Source organism: Electrophorus electricus, chromosome 19 (assembly GCF_013358815.1).
Source record: "Electrophorus electricus isolate fEleEle1 chromosome 19, fEleEle1.pri, whole genome shotgun sequence".
Taxonomy (NCBI): Eukaryota; Metazoa; Chordata; class Actinopteri; order Gymnotiformes; family Gymnotidae; genus Electrophorus; species Electrophorus electricus.
This window is the reverse complement of record NC_049553.1, coordinates 9592549-9611784: the sequence shown is the minus strand read 5'-3', so window position 1 is coordinate 9611784 and position 19236 is coordinate 9592549. Positions and strand designations below refer to the sequence as shown.

The window sequence follows — 19236 nt, the reverse complement described above, 5'->3', positions numbered from 1 at the left end:
ATCAGATGATATGAACACAGCCATCAAGTCTGTATAATGAATTGGACTGAAATGTGTCACACGGCTAAATCACTGACTGATAAAAATGGTTTAATCGTGGCAATAGGTTGTTGCACTTATTTCCTCGTGTAACTAATTATACATTTCTATTCTGGGTATCTCAATTTAATCTATAAAAGCGAAGCTGAAATTGCCATTTGACGCTAGAGGCACTGTGAGCCTTTTAATGTTACCAGAGTGTCACGTGGTACCCAGCGAGTAGGACGGCCATCTTCCTAAAACACAAACAACAAGAGTCGCGAGTAGACGAGCTATCAGCGCGCAGCGACCGTTGGAGAGAGCAAAAATAATTTATGTAGACATTATACTCGATTTGATGACGATTACAACACGATTCAACAGTCAGAGATTACAATCTCATGCGCAGAATACCAGACGACTGGAAATAATACGCATTTATAGCTCCAGACACAAGGTAAGTTAATGTCCCTCTCCTTCAGTGTTTTTGGCTAACAGGCACGGTAGCTAAGCTAGCACAGCTAGGTAGGGTTAGCCAGATAGATGGCTGGAAATGTGGACAGCACTCGGGTTACTGTTGATCTTGCAGGTAGCTTAAGTATGTTAACGGTCGTTAGGCCTAATTGCTGTTTTCAGTGGGCTGCTGGCGGACTGCGGCGCCTTCTTAGGTCAAAGGCTTTCAGTTTTGTAGCTGGCCAAGTTAGTTTCAGTCGTGGTTGAAGGCCACAGTGAGCAGAGGAGTTGCAGGGGCGGCCTGTAAACCAGGAGGGGGAGAGTGCACACGCACACGCGGATACCCCGCCCCCTTTTTCTCCCTGTCACGGGTGTTTCTTCTTGCAACTTGCTGGTCTGTAAGCTTGCACTGTCAACAAGGAGGCCCCACCGGACATGCTTCTCTGCAAAGCGCCGTTTAAACAGAATTCTGGCAGGATTATCTTAAGTGGATGCGAGAACAAAGTAAGGGATCACATTAATCAGTATGTAGTTTTCTGTTGCTTTGCACGCATAGAGTCCAGTAAACGTTAAAGGCTAATATGGCTAACGTTATTGGCCGATTTTATAGATTAATTTACTTTCGCTAAATAAATGCTGGTCTTGGGTTGCTGTGAGCTGTAATAGCTAGATAGTTAGCTGCTAGCTAGCTAAGTAGTTTGAATATCAAAATGTACCTGATGGCATCTGTTTGTTATACGTGTTTAGTGTGTATTTCTCGATGAATGGTAGCTAAACCTCGTAATTTGCCGTTTGGCTGTGTATGGATTTCCCGTGTGGCATAAAAGAAAAGCGGCTATTTCAGTGAGAGTTCACGGCCACAGAGCATGGGCCATTTCCCCAAATGTGGTGAACTTTTATTTGAGGTCGGTGTTTCGCTTTTAAGCCGGTAGCTACAGTTGCGCAGCAATGACCATCACTTGTCTGTATGAACATGAGGTTGGGTATGATGTGCAATATAAAAAAGAAGAAAATATATTTACATGTAACTTTCCTATTTATTCTGTACGTGCAAATAGCTTAACTTATTAGAAGAACTTCAAAGTTTACACTAATTAAAAATGCATGGTGCATAGCAATAGTTGCAGCCATCTTGAAAATGGAATTTAGTTTTTTGCTTCTGTCATTTTTAAAGGATGAGTGCTTTAACGCTGTCAAAAACGCATAAAGCTAACTCTGTCAAACTGAGAATACCTAATCACTTAATGTGGTCGTGTTCTTGCTGCAAGCCCGTGCTACAAATCATACTTGCACGATATGCACAAGATATCACGCTGCGATTATATAGTACCTCACATGACGTGGCTAAATCATTTGAGCATCTTAATTTGACAATTAAGTGAATTTTATATATAATATGAATGTGTTACAAGTGAGGGCAGAACAAAAATCTATTGGGTTGTTTGTTAAACTAATCTTTTACATAGTGCCACCTATTGCAACATCAGTGATCTTGGTATGCAGAGACTGTAACCTGATCTCATGTGAGCTGCACAGGTGTGATGCTGAGAGAAATCCTGTTTTTCTTTGAGCTGTTAAAAAAAACTTCTTTTTTTTCCACACCCACTCAGAATCTCACTCTTCATTTCTGCCAAGTACCAACACTGATTAGTTAAAGAAACACACACCTGGCTGCATTTAATCAATGTTGCTGTACAATTATTGGTGTGTCATACTTACTCTACCAACAGTAACTGCCATGCTTCCTGGTCAGTGATTGCAGGGTGGTTTCTGGACTGCAGTTTGCCAAAGTATGCAACTTTCCCTCTTAGGGAGGGTTTTCACTGTGCCCGGATTTTTTAAAAGTAGGCTGCCAGACTGCATAGTGTGACTGACACCAAGACTAATGTTGTGCTAACAGTTAAGCTCTAGTAAAATGTGGTGTTAAACATAATTACTGATGTTAAAGTTAAAGTAATTATCTTCATATAAATTACAGAGGCTGTAAGGCTTCTCTTACATGTTGGCTAGATAAGCTTTAGTATATTCTTAATGTGAAAATAAAGCACATTTTGGACGCTAAGCATCTCTTTGCTTCCAGACTACTTCTGAGTAAGAGACAATCTAAATCTATTTTGATTAATAAATTCATTTCTTTTTGTCTGTCTATTCCTTTAACTTGTTCCTTATGCTTCTCTCACTGACTCTGTAGCCTAGGCAACATCATGTATACAGTTCAGCAGTACAGTTACAAATTCATATTCAGGGCTATATATGGAAATTGGTTTTATACGAATAAGTCACATGGATATAATAAGGCTAGTTTGTAGTAACCCTATTTTATGTCTGCTATAAGCATAAAATCATATTTCCTTTTTTCCTCGGTTCAGATGCTAAAACATTTGTTTTATTGCTTCGTGTGATCTAGGGACTTCAGAAAAAGGTGGTTGTGTTTGTGTTTTAATAAAGTGTTAAAGAACATTTCCCCTCAAGATGTTAACTAATTTGTTTACTTATTTAAATGTATATTATATGCTACATTTCATTATTGTAGTCGTGGTTGAATTTTGCTGAGTGAAGTTATATATTGGTTGCCTGGTGATTCTTGAAGCAGAAAATTATTTTAGAGGCTCCTAGACAATGGAGTTACTGTCTGTAGTGGACATGCTCCAATAGCCTATGTTTATTACTTAGCTTTGTCATTTATGCCAAGTGCTTATCTTCTTTCAGTTGAACTAATATCGATCCAATGTTCTAGTGGATATTAAGTAAGAATTTTATAAATAGGTTACGTAAGTCAATTAAAATGAAGTAGAGTACATATTATGGAGTTTTATACTGCAGTATCACGGTTATGTGGCACCTACTACAGGGTTCAGCTCATTTCCATCGTCATTCCTTCACACAAGAAACATGCATCAAGAGAGTGTCTGTGTCAGATACATTCTCACTACTCTAAATAGTCTGTTTGGTTTAGGCAAGGAGGCATGGCATGATGCAAATCATATACACTGCTGAAATCGCAGTGTTTTGTTTACACTATACCAAAGATGGCAGGTGAGCTGGGGTGGAACTTACATTTTTACTATATAGGTACAGGTGAGAGCCTAGAAATGCTACAAAAATTGCAAAGCAGTTCACATTACCAAATAAATAGCGCTATAACACTAATCTCCATAAAAAGAATTATAGAAGATAGCTGTGCAATCACACAGTTAAAATTGTCAATGTGAGTATAGACCTAGGCCATTTTGTTGACCAACCAAAAATGTGTTTAATGTGACAGTAAACGGGAGTTGGATGTGCATGTCAGTGTATCAGACATGTTCTGATTGACTCTTCAATATGCACTGCATGATTCCATGGAAACCTTTTGCCTAATGCAGTGGAATGTCTGTATGCAGGGACCAGATTCACAGCTGTTTGTACCATTAACAAGAAGTGAAAGCTGAAATGAAAATGACCAAAAATGGTGTATAACTTACTTATTAAACATAAAACAATAAGCTCTTGTTTTACAAAACCACATCTTGGAATGAAGCATCCAGTGGCTTTTGTCAGACTTGGCAGCAGCACACCTTCCTCAGGAGCAACTACAACCTATGTGATCAGATGTGCTACAAGCACTCCTTTGGTGCATGTATTTGGTGTGGCTGATAATATTGTCACTGTACTGAGATCTTCACTTAAACTGGACAAAATAAACATGTTGGCTTTCCTGGCAAGAAACATAAAGGCCAAAAAAAAGAAAAATAAAGCAGCAGGATATGGCGTTTCACTTTAGTGGCCCAGTGAGAAGTTGTACAACAAGCATTTAATATACCAATTCATAGGTACATACCATACATGATAGAACATTTCTAAAAAAACAAACACACACAGATTTGAATTCAGTGTAAAAGTACTATAAGGGCCACTTATTTTAGTTTGAGAGGCAAACACGAGTTGCCTTTTCACCACGGTAAGAAAAAATCCCTCTCGACCCAGCCCTAGTTCAGAGACACAGACACAAGCACACGTGAACATTGTTTTCAGCTAGTTGACAAAGGAGTTTATCGGTCTTCTCCATCTCCAGCCAGTTCTGTTTGTCACAATCACAGTTTCTAATGCTGCACTTTAAATGGTTTTGGATCCTCCCTGACCCAGATTGAGCTGCAGACATTTGCATCTTAAATCAGGTTTTACACATTTTAATTGCTTGTTGATGAAAGCCATGGTCTCTTAGGTGAAACCTAACTTGTTTTGCTGCTTGTTCTTTATAGCTGTAGACAATGTTTAAATGAATACCTTGCATTCTATTTCAAAGATCGAAATGCCCCCAGTAGTAGAGAAAAGCACACAGCACCAGGTTGAGTTGCTTGCTTATCTGTTCTGCACATCTACAGGAGCAGTATGTCAACCCTTGGGGTATTTTTCCATCACTTTTTGATTGGTTCACAATTCTGAATGAGTTTAGATATACATCTAAAAGGCCTCAGTTCACTTAAATGGGAAGGCAGGTCTTTGAGGTTAGAAAATTGCTTTGATAAATATTGTTTGAGACTTTGAGCCTTTTATTTATTAGACTTTCCTTTTGAAAGCTGTCAGTAGGTGACGTGATGCCCGTGTCTTTTATTGTAGCAGGAGCCGTGTGCAGGCCTGTTGCTGGGCATTTAGCAAAGAGGATGGCTCAGGCTCTTCAGCTGTTCTTAAAGAAATCTGAAGCTAAAGCAGTTTACAGCATTTGAGCTCAACAATCACGGCTTCTGAAAGTTCTCCTAGTGAAACCTTGATGTTATACGTTGAATGAATCTGCTGTTTGATGTGAATTTTCAAGGATAGAAGCCCACACACACATCAGTAGGATAACGGCAGGCTACGCCTAAATCAGAACTTGTACAGAATTAGACTGGAGGGGTGATGAGCCTCAAATACATCTATGATTGATTAGCAAAAAAAACCCAAAAAAACCCAAAAACCCAACAACCTGTCATTGCATCAATAGTTTGTTCAATTCAGTGTAGTCCTTTGGAACATGAAATGCACATATGCTATTGGCCAGAAGTGGCCCATTAAAAAAGAATAAATTACCAAGATATCTAGGAGGAGGAGGATTAGTTGAGAAACAAAGAGATTGCTGATTGCAAAACATAACTTCACTTTTTTGAATGATTGCTAGTTTAATGTTGCTGCTTTAAATATCTAAATATGCAATATCCAATGCAACTAGGGGTGTGTTTATGTGTGTGTCTGCTCAAAACATCAGATATCAAGCTTTTTCAAAAGCATAGCCTAAGATGTAGTTTAGAATAATAATACATTTCATTTTTTAAGGCCTTTCACAGATGCAAGGTCGCTTTACAATAACAAAGAAGGAGAGAGGGGAAAACATTAATTGGCACATTCAACACATTAATTAACAACTATGAATAGGTATGTTTTAAGTTGTGATTTGAAAGAGGGAAGTGAAGAGCAGAGACGGAGAGATTGAGGTAGAGTGTTCCATGACACTAAAGCATCTGCCTCCAACAGAGACCAATCTAAACTTGGGGGCGGAAAGGAGACCTGCATCGGAAGACTGAAGCGTACGGGTGGGGCAGTGTGAGTGTAGGAGTTCAGCCAGGTAGGGATGTGCACGCCCGTGCAGAGCTTTGCGTGTAAGGAGGAGGAGTTTATACTGAATGTGTTCAGGGACAGGGAGCCAGTGTAACTGATGTAGAGTAGGGGTGAAGGGGCAAATTTTCTGACATGTAGGAGTATTCTCACAGTGGAATTTTGAACATATTGAAGTGAGAGGATGGTTTTGTTTGGGATGCCAACGAAGAGAGAGTTACAGTAGTCAAGATGGGAGGTGATGAAAGCATGAACCAGTCTCAGCGTCTTGTTTGGAGAGCATGGGCCCAAGCCTAGTAATATTACAGAGATGAAGAAAAAGTTTCTTGTGTGACTGGGTTGAATTGGATGGGTGTGACGTCGTTATGAATGTCCTGCTTCCTTTTCTCCAGCCTTGAGGTGGGTGAGGACGCATCGCAGCGTGAGAGGGCTTCCTGTCAGGCCCTGGCCATACAGCGCTTCACCTGGAGCAACAGAGCAGAGGCCGAGGGTCTTCAGCAGGGAGACCGCATCGTTAGCTGACCAGCTTTGGCCTTTTTGTTTGTAGCGTCCCATTACTGCAGTTGGAAGTAGATTTTAGTGCGTCAGTATCAAAGTTTTGCTGTTATCACAGTTATTCTAAGTGTTGAGCATTTATTTTTTTCCACAAATTTTCCAAGTCCAAAGGTTTTTTGTTTTTTTTTGGTATGTTTTTTTTGTTTAGGTGTTTTGTTTTTGTTTTGTTTGTGTTCTTTTTGTTGAGGGCTGTGAATAGGAGGTTTCACCTTTAAATTTAAGCCTTTTCCTACTGCGCACGCCCAGTATCAGGCAGCTATTTCCCCTACCCTTTCTTACGTGTGGAAATCTTACCACACACGTATACCTTCAACGCACACGCATACACCACTCAGCCTTCTCACCCCAGCCTGGTCCAGCCTGGTCTCGCCTGCTCCTCTCCTCTGGACAGGGTAAGGGGTCTGTGTGTGTTTTCTTGAGATGAGTTCACGCTAACTGAAACTTTGCACATACTCTATTAATGTACAGAGTGCTTGCATGGGTCTGTCTTGTATTAGAATTCTCGTACCTGTTTTCGGATTGCACATAAAGGTCTAACTCAGTTGGCTGACACCTCGTGGCTTTCATTTCTTTCTCCCTCTCTCCTTTTTTTTTTTTTTTTTTTTATTCAACATTTTTTAGATTCAGCTCAGAGACGAAGGGAGGAATATGACAGCTGAGACACTTAACTTCGGCCCAGAATGGTAAACACTGTTCCTCGAAGTATTGCTCACCTTCTGCTAATGCTCTTTTGCCTCGTTCTCTTTGTCTCTCTCGCTTCTTCTTTCTCACCTCATCAGAATTGCCCTCATCCTTTCCTATTTCCTCTTCCTGTCATGTCGCTGTTGCTTTGTTCATTGCGTCTATTATCTTCCACTTCTCTTCCTCTCGCTCTTGAAATGACTTTAGTTTTTTCATTTCTATCTTCTGTTGCCCAGTTATATACTTACTCAGTGACAGCCAGGAAAACTGCAGTCAGAGAACTTTTCCCTTCTGTCTAAACCACTACTACATCTTCAGCATTAATCCCCCACTCCCCTTGGCACTCAGTAAATGTTTATATAGAGATTAGGTAGTAAGGCGTGGTGCATTTTGCTGGTGCTAGGCCATTTGTGATGGACTGCTGTGTGCATAGTTGATCATTGGCCGGTGTGAAATTACTCCTGTACTTGACATGTGCAGTGCTTGTTTCTCCGCTCAAAAGCCGATCTGAATAGGGTGTGGGGTGTAGCTTTGAGCAGCCCTGAGATTTAACAGCAAAGCAGGGGCCATATGGACAGAGCATAATATAGAACATCAGCACAGGCAGTATGTGAAGAAGTCTCAATGAGCCTTCCTTATGCTGAACACAGAATCGGGAGTATTTCTGTCATACATCCCATCTTCCTAACTTCCATAATGTTTTTTTTTTTTTTTCTCTTCTTCCTTCCTTTTGTCTTGTGCGTCTGTTTCCCTCCTTCTCCACCAGGCTCCGTGCACTTTCCAGTGGAGGCAGCGTCACCTCCCCTCCTCCCTCTCCCGCTATGCCAAAGTACAAGCTGGCCGAGTATCGCTACGGCCGAGAGGAGATGCTAGCACTTTATGTCAAAGACAACAAGGTGAGGAATTGTTTGCCCCTCTATTCCTGCTATTAATAATCACAGTAATGAAATAAGTGGCTCAATGCTTATTTAGGACCACTGTTTCTGGTTTCTGGTTGAGATCACTGGTTGGATGTAAAACGTGTAAGGCCTGGAGCTCATTCCATACCTGCTCACATTAAGCTCCAGCACATGTATACCTGAGCTTAAAGCTTGTTTGTAATGTTTGGTGACTTCAGCTTGGTTTTCCTTGTTCAGACGAGTTGGTTCGACTTTAACACTCACATTTCAACATTCTAAGCATTCTAGAGCAGGCAATTCGACAGCGCAGTGAATTTGTCAGGTGTTCTAACATGTCTAAAACTGACCTGAGCTCTTTAGTGTACAAAGTGCCAAAGCCATGGGGGACTGGTAATATATGCAGTTTTTCTATATCTAAACAGTGTTTTTGTCTAGTGAAATAGCTGTGCTGAATTAATCAGCTCTGAGGTGTGTGTGTGTGTGTGTGTGTGTGTGTGTGTGTGTGTGTGTGTGTGTGTGTGTGTGTGTGTGTGTGTGTGTGTGTGTGTGTGTGTGTGTGTGTGTGTGTGTGTGTGTGTGTGTGTGTGTGTGTGTGTGTGTGTGTGTGTGTAGGTCCCAGAGGACATGCAGGATAAGGAGTATGCTGCTATTCTGCAGGATGAGCCTCAGCAGCCTCTGGCACTGGTGCCTCTAACTGAGGAGGAGCAGGTTAGAAACACACACACAGATCAGGTGGTGTCTCTGGTCACATATGAACCAAAGCATATTTGTTTACCAAACAAAGCCCATGTAGTTATAGTATACACAAGTGATCTTACTTCTTGCTTTTGGTTTGTTTAAGCACGGAACATAGCATTTCCAACACAATAGCCCACCTTTCTGCTGTAACTGTGTCCAGGAGTAGTGGTAGGATTTTGGTGTTTCCTGTATTCTTGGTTTTAATCCTGTTTTCCTTTTTTGTCTTCCACAGCGAAACTTCTCCATGTCTGTCAACAGTGTGGCTGTGCTGAGGCTCATGGGTAAAGGAGGTGGTGCCATCCCAGCTGGCATAGCCCGGGGTAGAGGCGGTGTGAGGGGCGGCAGAGGTGAGAGGCTCTGTTGCCAATTTACCATGCGAGTTGGTGGAATGATGAGCTTCTACTGGCTGTTAGTTCAAACCGTAGAATATAAAGAATAAATATCTGTAAGCACACAACGTTGGGGTATTTGTATCCCACTGTAGGAGCTTTTTACAGTGCATCATAGACATGTCATTTAAGAGAACAAGCACATCTCACAGTACTGACTGTGGTGTGTGCTTATCCGTGTGTATCTGTGTGTATCTGTGTGTGTGGGTGTGTGTGTGGGTGTAGGCAGAGGCCGAGGAGAGGGTGGGTTCTACCAAAGAAGTACTGAAGATGGGGAGGTGGGCTTTAGCAGGAATGTGAGAGAGATCCACCGTAGTCAGAGCTGGGATGACAGGTATCACCCCCACCATTCCTACATACAGCCATCACTCGACTCAGTTTCTAAAGAGTTTATAAATTCGCTTCACCTTCTTCTTTTAGCATGTCTGTCTGTATTGAGAAGTCCTTAACTTGGTCGTGTGTGTGTACGTGTGTATGTGTAGGGGTGAGCGGCGCTTTGAGAAGCCCCTGCGTAGGGAGGGTCTGCGGGGGGGCTTTGAGGAGGTCACCTCGGGGGGCAGGAAGGAGTACATGCGCTCGGACAGTGACAACTGGCGCACCCTCCGAGAGGAGCATGAGCAGGAGGAAGGGGGAGATGCAGGCGGGAGCTGGAGGCTGGCCGGCTCACGCAGAGATGGTACACACACACACACACACACACACACACACACCTTATTAAAAGATTCCTTTTCAGCTGGGTGAGAAACTCTGTGAATCTGTGCAGAGGGTGGCCCAGAACTGCACTAATACACTTAAGTGTCTGTTCATCTTGCCTTTCAATATCCCGATTTGGAGCACTTCATATTTGATGTTCATTATTTTAAACTCACACATTTTTTGCTGGAGGTTTTGAAAATATCTTAACATTTTAAAGATCTGCCAGCCATCTGAAATGGATTGTTAGTGTGGCCCTCCAGAAAACATCAACCCAATATTGTGCCAGCACTTTACCTTTTATAGAGGATACCTGTTATTTTCCACTTTTTATAACTGTCATTGAAACCAAAGTGGTCTGGATTAGTAGATTGGTCCAGATTTCTCAGTTCTTGGTAGTGGACTCTGGGTTTTTTGTTTGTTTGTTTGTTTGTTTGTTTGGTTTTTTTTTAAAGAGTTTAACCCGTCAGTTCACCCTTGTCTGTCCTTTCCCCAGATGGTGGTCCGCGCTCGGCGGGCTGGAGGGAGCATGGGGAGATTCGGCGCAGGAAATTTGACTTTGACTTCCGGGATGGAGGGAGTGAGGGAGGGAGGCGGAGGGCTGGAAGCGAGGGAGCAGAGGAGGAGAGAGATGGGCTGCCGGAGTGGTGTACGGACGAAGAGGATGGAGAGATGGGCACCTTTGACTCCTCTGGAGCCTTCATGTCTATCAAGGTGTTTGTTTGCATGTGTGTGAGTGATTGGAGATGTTGGTTTATTTGAGGGTGTGTGTGTGTGAGTGCACTAATGCCTGCGCACTCTCTCTCTCGCTCTCTCCCTCACGCTCGCTCGCTCTCGCTCTCTATCTCCTTCCTTCCAATTTCTCTTTCTGATGCATAATTACATATAGAAAAGCTCTAAGGACCCTATCCCAGAAGAGGAATTTGAGTTTCAGGGCTTAGAAGATGAGGAAGAGTGTGGTACAGACGGGGAAAAGAAGCACGGCAGTAATGGAGAGAAGCCCGAGAGAGGTGAGAAAACGGACCCAGTTTTACCTGAATATAAATTTAAAGAAAGAATGGAATTAATTTGTCTGTATATACCTTCTATATTCTCTGTAGAAGAATTCTTCTGTCAGAAGAATTCATTGTTCAGCTCTCAAATGCCGTATTCTCTAGAGGAAGACTTTCACTTCCTGTGTGTCTCTCTCTCTCTTGCTCTCACACACACACACACCAACACCCCCCCCCCCCACCACCAGATGAGACTGACGCTGCCATAGTGTCTGAAGTAGAGGTGAAACCCATCTCTCCCTCGTCTCCTCCATCCGTGTCTCTGAGCGCCCCTCAGGCTGAGCCTGCTCCCACTGCTGCCCCTGTTGGTCTGGAGGTCCCTCCACCTGCCCCTGCTATTCCCAGCAAGATGCCAAGTGAAGGTAAACACTTATTTCAGCACGGTTCTTTGTTTAACTTTGACCTTCGTGTTCTTTAGAGAATTTATGTGTGTGTGTGTGTGTGTGTGTGTGTGTGTAGTGTTATCAGAGCCTGTGTTGGAGCTGACTGCCAGTACCTCCTCCAGTCTGCCTTCATCCCCTCCCTCCTCTTCCTCTGCTGCTACTGAGCTCCCACCAATGGGGGGTGACCCTGAGGACGATGAGGGCATGAAGCACCTGCAGCAGGTAGCGAAAAGTTCTGTGGAACCATGATATGTGAAGGAAATCTCTAGAAATAAGTAGTGAAATATATATATATGTGTGTGTGTGTGTGTGTGTGTGTGTGTGTGTGTGTGTGTGTGTGTGTGTGTGTGTGTGTGTAAGGAGGCAGAGAAGATGGTGGCATCGCTGCAGGACACGTCTCTGGAGGAGGAGTGCTTCACCCAGACCCTGCAGGAGAGCAGGAACAGCGCTGCTGCCCTGCCTCTCACCCATGACTCCGCCATGAAGTGGTTCTACAAAGACCCGCAGGGGGAGATCCAGGGTAGGCACGAGCTCACTCTATGAAGCCCCGCACAGAGACACACTCACCTCAAAGCATAAGGACCAGTTCATGCTCTCTCAAATTTGAATCTCCCTCCAAAGGTGTGGGAGTTTGATAGCACGAAGCGGCAGCGGCGTGTCATGCATGTCCGTGGCTTGTCCTGTCCCGCTCTGGCGCCCCCTGCAGGTCCCTTCAGTACGATAGAGATGTGTGAGTGGTTCCAGGCGGGCTACTTCTGCATGACCCTGCTGGTGAAGCGCGGCTGTGACGAAGGCTTCCAACCTCTGGGTGACGTCATTAAGATGTGGGGGCGTGTGCCTTTTGCCCCCGGGCCTTCCCCGCCACCGCTGCTGGTGAGAGATCTGCACGCACAAGCACCCCCATGCAAACAGAAGGTGAGAGGGAGGCTGAATGTGGAGAGAGTAATGTTGACAAAGACTGGGAGGATTAGGTCGACAGTGTTTGTCCACAGACTACAGCTCGATTAATAATTTATCTGTAGAGGTGAAGTTTAAACAGAGAAGATTTCCATAGAGTTTTGCTGGATTCTTGCAAAATCTGAGCTGATATTGGACTTTAAGGAATTGTGTGTGTGTGTGTGTGTGTGTGTCTGTGTGTGTGTGTGTCTGTGTGTCTGTGTGTGTGCCTGTGTGTGTTTTGCCCTCAGTGTAATCTGGATCAGGAGAGGTTGAAGAAGCAGCAGGAGTTGGCAGCGGCTGCAGCGCTCTACCAGCAGCTCCAACAGCAACAGCAGCTCCTACAGCTCATTAACAGGTGTGTAGCAGGGAGGGTGGAGGAGAGGTCATAGACACATTATACACTCTCAAACTCTCATCCCATCACTAGCCTAGTCTCTCTCACACACAAACTCTGTTGTGTACATTCTTATTGTTATTGTCTCTCCTATGACATGCACACAAGCAAACTCTCATCCCATCACTAGCCTAGTCTCTCTCACACACAAACTCTGTTGTGTACATTCTTATTGTTATTGTCTCTCCTATGACATGCACACAAGCAAACTCTCATCCCATCACTAGCCTAGTCTCTCTCACACACAAACTCTGTTGTGTACATTCTTATTGTTATTGTCTCTCCTATGACATGCACACAAGCAAACTCTCATCCCATCACTAGCCTAGTCTCTCTCACACACACTCTGTTGTGTACATTCTTATTGTTATTGTCTCTCCTATGACATGCACACAAGCAAACTCTCATCCCATCACTAGCCTAGTCTCTCTCACACACACTCTGTTGTGTACATTCTTATTGTTATTGTCTCTCCTATGACATGCACACAAGCAAACTCATCCCATCACTAGCCTAGTCTCTCTCACACACACACTCTGTTGTGTACATTCTTATTGTTATTGTCTCTCCTATGACATGCACACAAGCAAACTCTCATCCATAATCCATCATTCTGACTTTCATGCCCCACTGCATGCACTACTATACTGCACTCTCACTATTATATTCTCACACACGCGTACACACACCCACAAGCACTCACGTAACATACAGAATAATAGTATGTGTTGGAAAATATAAGCAACTCTTAGTCTAAGAAACAAAAACCATTATTTGTTCACTATCAAACTGTTTGGGTTTTTTTGTTGTTGTTTTCTTCATACAATTCATCTTTCATGTATTCTCTATCAAACCTTTTTGACACACTACCAAACTCTCAGGTGTGCCTTATCAAACTTCTCTCACTCTCTATCAAGCTCACATGAGTACACTATATCCTCTTTCCCACTGTTTGGCCAAACAGTTACAAAGGTTGTCAGGCCTCTGTTCCAGACTCCTGAGAAAAGATAGCTTCTTTTTCCACAAATGTGGTCCAGGAAATCTGTGGCAGCGATGGGCTCTCATCATAAGTATGACAGTTGTTGTCATTAAACACCTCCCGTTGCTGCATGTGACTGAGATGGATCATTAGTTGTTTGGACTGTTTTTAGTGTTTCTTTTTAACTGCAAAATGGCAAAACTTGGTGATGAGAGACAAGGAAACAACAAAAATGCAGAACCAATCAGTGAATCCCTGCGTGATTAAGCCATCTTGACCGGAACGTTCTGCAGCTCTGAGCGTGATGTGGAAGCGTTCCACGCCGGACCGTGTTCATGTGGAACTGCGACTGGAAGTATTTGGCCCTACGAGGGAAAAACGGCTTATCATAAACTTTGATGTGTATGATGTCATACTACTTGCACTGTCATACTTCTCACTCAGACTATTACTTTCCAATTCCCACACCTTTTATACCTTCCCACGGACTGTGTGTGTGTGGGTGTGTGGGTGTGAGAGAGAGAGAGAGAGAGCGAGCACATGTCTGATGGTGTGGTTGATGGTGTGAAATATAGTAGTGTATTGGAGTTTAATGGTGTATGACAAAGTATCATGGCATTTGTAGGAGACTTTGATGGTGAGTGTGAGAGACTGATAATGTATACATGAGAGTTTGAGAGTGCGTGAGCAATATGTGAAGGAGTCTGATTTTCTGAAAGCAGTACGGTGGTGTATCGGTGTGTATGAAAATGAAAGAAGTAAAAATTACAGCCTAAGCAGCCTCTTGTGAGTGGGTGGGTGGTTGTGGTTTTGTGTGAGCGTGTGTGGACATAAATGTTTGTTTAGGTGTCTCTGGGTGGGTCATTGTTTATCAAATGTTGTACATATCTGTGTAGCCCTTAATCTATGTGCATGACTTTGCTGTTTATGTAAGTCACTGGTTGAACGGTTGACCTGCAGAGGGAGGAGGTGGGAGGGCTTACCATTGTCCTTGGCCAGTTGTGTAAGGTGTAACATCTTATATATTTGTCTTATCCCTGTGTGTGTGTGCGTGTGTGTCAGTAGGTGCGGAGAGCAGGGTATGATGCCTTCAATTAACAGATCGATGTCAGTGCCAGATACAGGGTCCATGTGGGACATGCATACCTCAGCCTCACAGCCGACAGGTGAACACGCATGCTTACTTTAATGCTGTCACACACCCCCACACACGTGCATACATGCATACTTTTATACTGCAACACTCACTCCTACACACAGACATGCATGTACATGCTTACTGTAATCGTGCCTTTGAACACTCATATGTTGCTACTGATGGTATATGCAGAATTACTGTATTAGAACTAATGCTCTTTTTTTCTGATAGTTGGAATGGATTATTTATCATAATACATTATTAGTTTACATCACTCTCCCCATCTTTCTCTCTCGCGGTCTTTTTTTCTGCAGGCGGTGAGGTCAGTCTATGGGATTTAACCATGAATTCTTCAACTCAGGGTCCAACTCTTGAACAGCTTCAAAAGGTGTGACGTGGCAGTCAGGCTCCTGCCTTATCTTTTAAGAACCCTGCAAATGTGCGACTTGGCTGTGTGTTTTAATGTGTGTGTGCGCGTTTATCTGTGCGTGAATGTGTGCGATTGTTCATGTGTGCATCTGTCTCCAGCTCCAGGAGAGAAGAGAGGCTGAACTCAGGGCTAAGCGGGAGGAGGAGGAGAGAAAAAGAAGGGATGAAAAACGGAGACAACAGCAGGAGGAGCAGAAGAGGAGAGAGGAAGAGGAGCTCTTCAGACGCAAGCAGGTGCGAGAGGCCCTTCACTGAGCGGACTCTGCTGTGTGTGGAACCATGCGTGGGTGGTTTGAGTGATGTCCTGCCTGTCTCCCATCACCTACTCCTCTGTGTTTACCTCCTGCAGCAGGAGTTGCTGATGAAACTGCTCCAGCAGGCTCCACGGCAGGGAGGTGCCAGCTCAGGGTCATCTTGGAGTGGGGGCCCTGTGCCTGGGCTGGGGAAGCAGGGCAAGCCCCTGAGTCCGATGGAGCTCCAGCAGGAGGCCGAGAGACTCTACAAACAGCAGCACAGAGCCCAGCAGCAGCAGAGAGTGAGAGAGAGCTTGGACAGCTCCAAAACACACACACACAGGATTGCTTTAATTCACAGGCCAAAAAAAGAAAGGTTCAAATATAATGCTGTCACATGTATATCAGAACCCATCATTTGTGTATGTGTTGGCAAGCCAAAACACTACACATGGCATGAAAACTTCAGACATAGTAACACCGCCCACACGCAGACGTGCTCATAGCCGCTGCCATTACGCACAGTGGCAGTACTATCATCTCACTGCTAGCTGTGTAAATAGTCTGTGTCACTCACATAACACATTCTCGAAACAAGGCTTCATTCACACCCACAACAAATTTAGGAAGTTGTTAGCTAATTACCCTCACCTCCATGCTTCGTCTCCTCCACCTGTGTGCAGTGGGCTGCGGAGGCGGGTGTGGGGTCTCTTTGGGGGTCTGCAGCCATGGAGGGGAAGTCAGCTGGAAGCAGCAGCCCCTCCGGAGGGGGCATGGGGGTGTGGGACGAGGCCCTGAAGAACCAGAGTGTCCTGCGCAACAACCTGGGCCTGAAGAACAGCCGCAGCAGCCCCTCGCTAAGGTAGCTCCTCCCGTGAGGGCCCCCAGAGGGTGTGGCAATGTAGCACCCCAATCGGGGTTGCCTTGTGGAGGTTTATACCATGCTAAATTCTCTCTCTCTCTCTCTGCAGTGACCAGTACATGCTGCTGAATCGTCGTAAGCGCAACGAGGACGAGGAGCGCTTGCTGAAGCTCTTGCAGGGGATGAAGGCCCAGGATGGCTTCACCACATGGTGTGAGCAGATGCTGCATGCACTCAACACCTCTGCCAACAACTCCTCCTCTTCGCAGGATGGTGAGCACGTCAGCCTTTCCTGCTTCTGTCTGTCCTCTCTCTCTCTCTCTTACTGACGTGTTCTACTTAGTCATTGTCGTCAGCTCCTGCATCAGTTTGACTGTTAGCTCTCTGAAGTCTAGTCTCCGTGTGAGTGTCGTGCAGTGTTATGTTGGTGCTATGGCGTGGATTATGACGCGGCTGCTCTGTGTGCGTGCCCGTGAGCAGTGGCCACCATTGTGGCCTATCTAAAGGAGGTGGAGTCGCCCTACGAGGTGCTGGACTTTATCCGCTCCTACCTGGGAGACACCATGGAAGCCAAAGAGTTCGCCAAGCAGTTCCTGGAGCGCCGTGCCAAACAAAAAGCCAACCACCAGAGACAGCAGCAGCAGCAGCAGCAGCAGCAGGTGGGGGTGGGCGGGGACATGGGCGTGTGTTTAGATTTATGAAAAAGACACTGTTGTGGCTATGTTCATATACCTAGTGTGTAAAAGTTAATATCTGTGGTGCGTGTGTGTATGCTTGCCTCTGAGGTTTTTCTATGCTTTAACATGTCATCTTTCCCTCTCCTTCTCTAGCTCTCTAAGGAGGTGGCTGGGCTAACCATGAACAGTTTCCCTCTGCAGGTGAAGCAGCTACACCTGATTACACACCCCACTCCTTCCACACCTTCTTACCTTCAACATTTCAGTCCCCACAGTCTCCAGCATAGTAGCCTGTTTAGGGTCTTTATTGCTGGCTTGCATAACAATGTGTATGACATTAAAAGCATACTGTTTGAATGCGGTTGAGCCTCACTTCATTCATTCTCTTTGTCTTCTCCCTTTAGGATTCTATGAGGGGTATGAACCCCACAGCTCTGCAGTCCATGTTCCAGGCAGTGCATTCTGGGAAGGGGGGCATGGGCTATGACCAGGCAGGGAAACTGAAGAAGAAACAGCCGGTGATGCTGCACTCCGACCCAAGCATCTTAGGTACCCGCTCCCTCCAAGCCTCTGCGACGTTCCGCTTCTCCTCTCCCGCAGTGGTCTGCCAAGAACGCGCTCTTTTGCATTTTCTAGCTTAAAAGAACAATAGTATTTAACAGTATAACTGGCTAAACCAAACAGTACTTTTTTTTTTTTTTTTTCTGATATGGACAAAAAATTGCGAAATGTTTCTGAATGCTCTGATTGTTTAATAATTGGCTCCTTCTCTGTGGGTGTGTGCTTGTAGGGTACTCATTCCATGGTGCAGGGGATCGGCTGAGCCTGAGTGAGATGGAGATGGTGGAGGATTACTGAGTCCACAGCAATAGCTACCTGAGGCCTTTTTTCCGCGGGTCCAACTAATCAGACTCCGCAAGTCTAATGTGCACTGCTGGGAAAGAGGGTTGGGGTGGGAGGGAGAGACGTGATGAAAAGAGAGGGTTGGTTCTTTGGGGGTGGAGGGGAGAATGAGGGGAGAATGTAATTCAAGTGTAACGGGTGGAGTTGGGGCAGTGGTCCACCGATAACCCCCCGTTACACTCAGCTTCAGGCTTCCCCATCAGAAGCCCTCCAACTTGGGGTGGCACGGTAGGGAAAGGGGCGATCATATGTGTTTTGGGGGTGGTAAACTTCTGGCACTTATAACAATAAGCACCTTACTCAAACTAATGCACTTTACGAAGGCGGTATATGGATAGACTTTAGTTGTTTTGTTTGTTTGTTTGTTTTTGTTTGTTTGTTTTGTTCTTTTTTTTACACAAAGGTTTTACATGCATAGGTATGTTATGTGGATTCAGAAATATTCCCACATGAATAGGTGTTTGTGTGTTTGTGTGTGTGTGTGTGTGTGTGTGTGTGTAGAATGAGAACTGGACATGGTGGCAGCAGTGGTAGAGAGCAAGGGGGACCGTCCTGTTTGTCTAAACTTTATCAGAACACAAGACAAACAAATCTCTCTTCAAAGACAAACACTGTTGTTTTTTATATGAAAAAAGGTTTCTATAAAAAAGTAAAGCTATATAAAATAATACAATTTTTGATCATAAAACTTGAACATTTGCACTTGTATAAAAAATTAGACAAAAACAACAAAAAAAGTGTTCGATATATGTAATAGAGGTTAATATTTTTGTGCGAGTGTGTGGGTGTTGAAACTAGTGAGTGTTTGTACATACCAGTCTGCACAAGTGTTCTTTTTTTTAAATTCTTTTTCTCTTTTTTTTGCTTACCAAGATATCAAGACGTATAAAATGACACGAGGCCATTTTGTGATTTTCAAGCGAGTTAGATTTTTGTATTTCATGAACAGAATGTGCGTGTGTGTGTGTGTGTGTGAGTGTAAGCACGAGCGTGTGGTGTTGATTTTGTAGATCTGCAGCGTGTTTGTGTATTTGACTGAGGAGGACAGAGGGCAATGGTACAGCACATCCTTCCTTTGGTCAGTCGCTCATGCCCAGATGGATCTGAATCCTCTAGATGCTTTCGCTTCTTTCACACCAGCGCCCCGCAGGCAAGCCCCCACCACTACTCATGTCTGGTCCTCTGTTAGGCTTATGGGCCAGGTACTGAGGGTTGTTTGTGTATGTCTGCGTTTGTGTGTGCGTGCGTGC

The 19236-nt window shown here is 44.4% G+C and overlaps 1 protein-coding gene across 6 annotated transcripts; it reads left to right on the top strand.

Moving 5' to 3' along the window:
- The first annotated feature begins 146 nt into the window (after positions 1 to 146).
- gigyf1a (GRB10 interacting GYF protein 1a) lies at positions 147 to 19236 on the top strand. Of its 6 annotated transcripts, none has more exons than XM_035519653.1 (25): positions 147 to 475; positions 6435 to 6989; positions 7219 to 7280; positions 8045 to 8174; positions 8790 to 8885; positions 9148 to 9262; positions 9530 to 9638; positions 9787 to 9980; positions 10494 to 10711; positions 10887 to 11007; positions 11238 to 11411; positions 11509 to 11654; positions 11793 to 11952; positions 12139 to 12347; positions 12620 to 12726; positions 14807 to 14910; positions 15197 to 15270; positions 15411 to 15545; positions 15661 to 15846; positions 16228 to 16406; positions 16516 to 16679; positions 16887 to 17065; positions 17237 to 17284; positions 17488 to 17632; positions 17874 to 19236. In XM_035519653.1, the coding sequence occupies exons 3-25, from the start codon at positions 7246 to 7248 to the stop codon at positions 17939 to 17941; spliced, it is 3096 nt and encodes a 1031-aa protein (XP_035375546.1). In that variant the 5' UTR covers positions 147 to 475; positions 6435 to 6989; positions 7219 to 7245; the 3' UTR covers positions 17942 to 19236. The 6 variants fall into 6 exon arrangements, with proteins under 6 accessions (XP_035375546.1, XP_035375548.1, XP_035375549.1 ...); XM_035519655.1 differs by having other exon boundaries at positions 148 to 475; positions 15664 to 15846; XM_035519656.1 differs by having other exon boundaries at positions 150 to 475; positions 12139 to 12305.

Coding starts and splice junctions, on each gene's coding strand:
- gigyf1a (XM_035519653.1), top strand. CDS start 7,246: ATGACAGCTGAGACACTTAACTTCGGCCCAGAATG. Junction 7,281..8,044: donor CTTAACTTCGGCCCAGAATG/GTAAACACTGTT, acceptor CTTCTCCACCAG/GCTCCGTGCACTTTCCAGTG. Junction 9,263..9,529: donor CGGTGTGAGGGGCGGCAGAG/GTGAGAGGCTCT, acceptor GTGTGGGTGTAG/GCAGAGGCCGAGGAGAGGGT.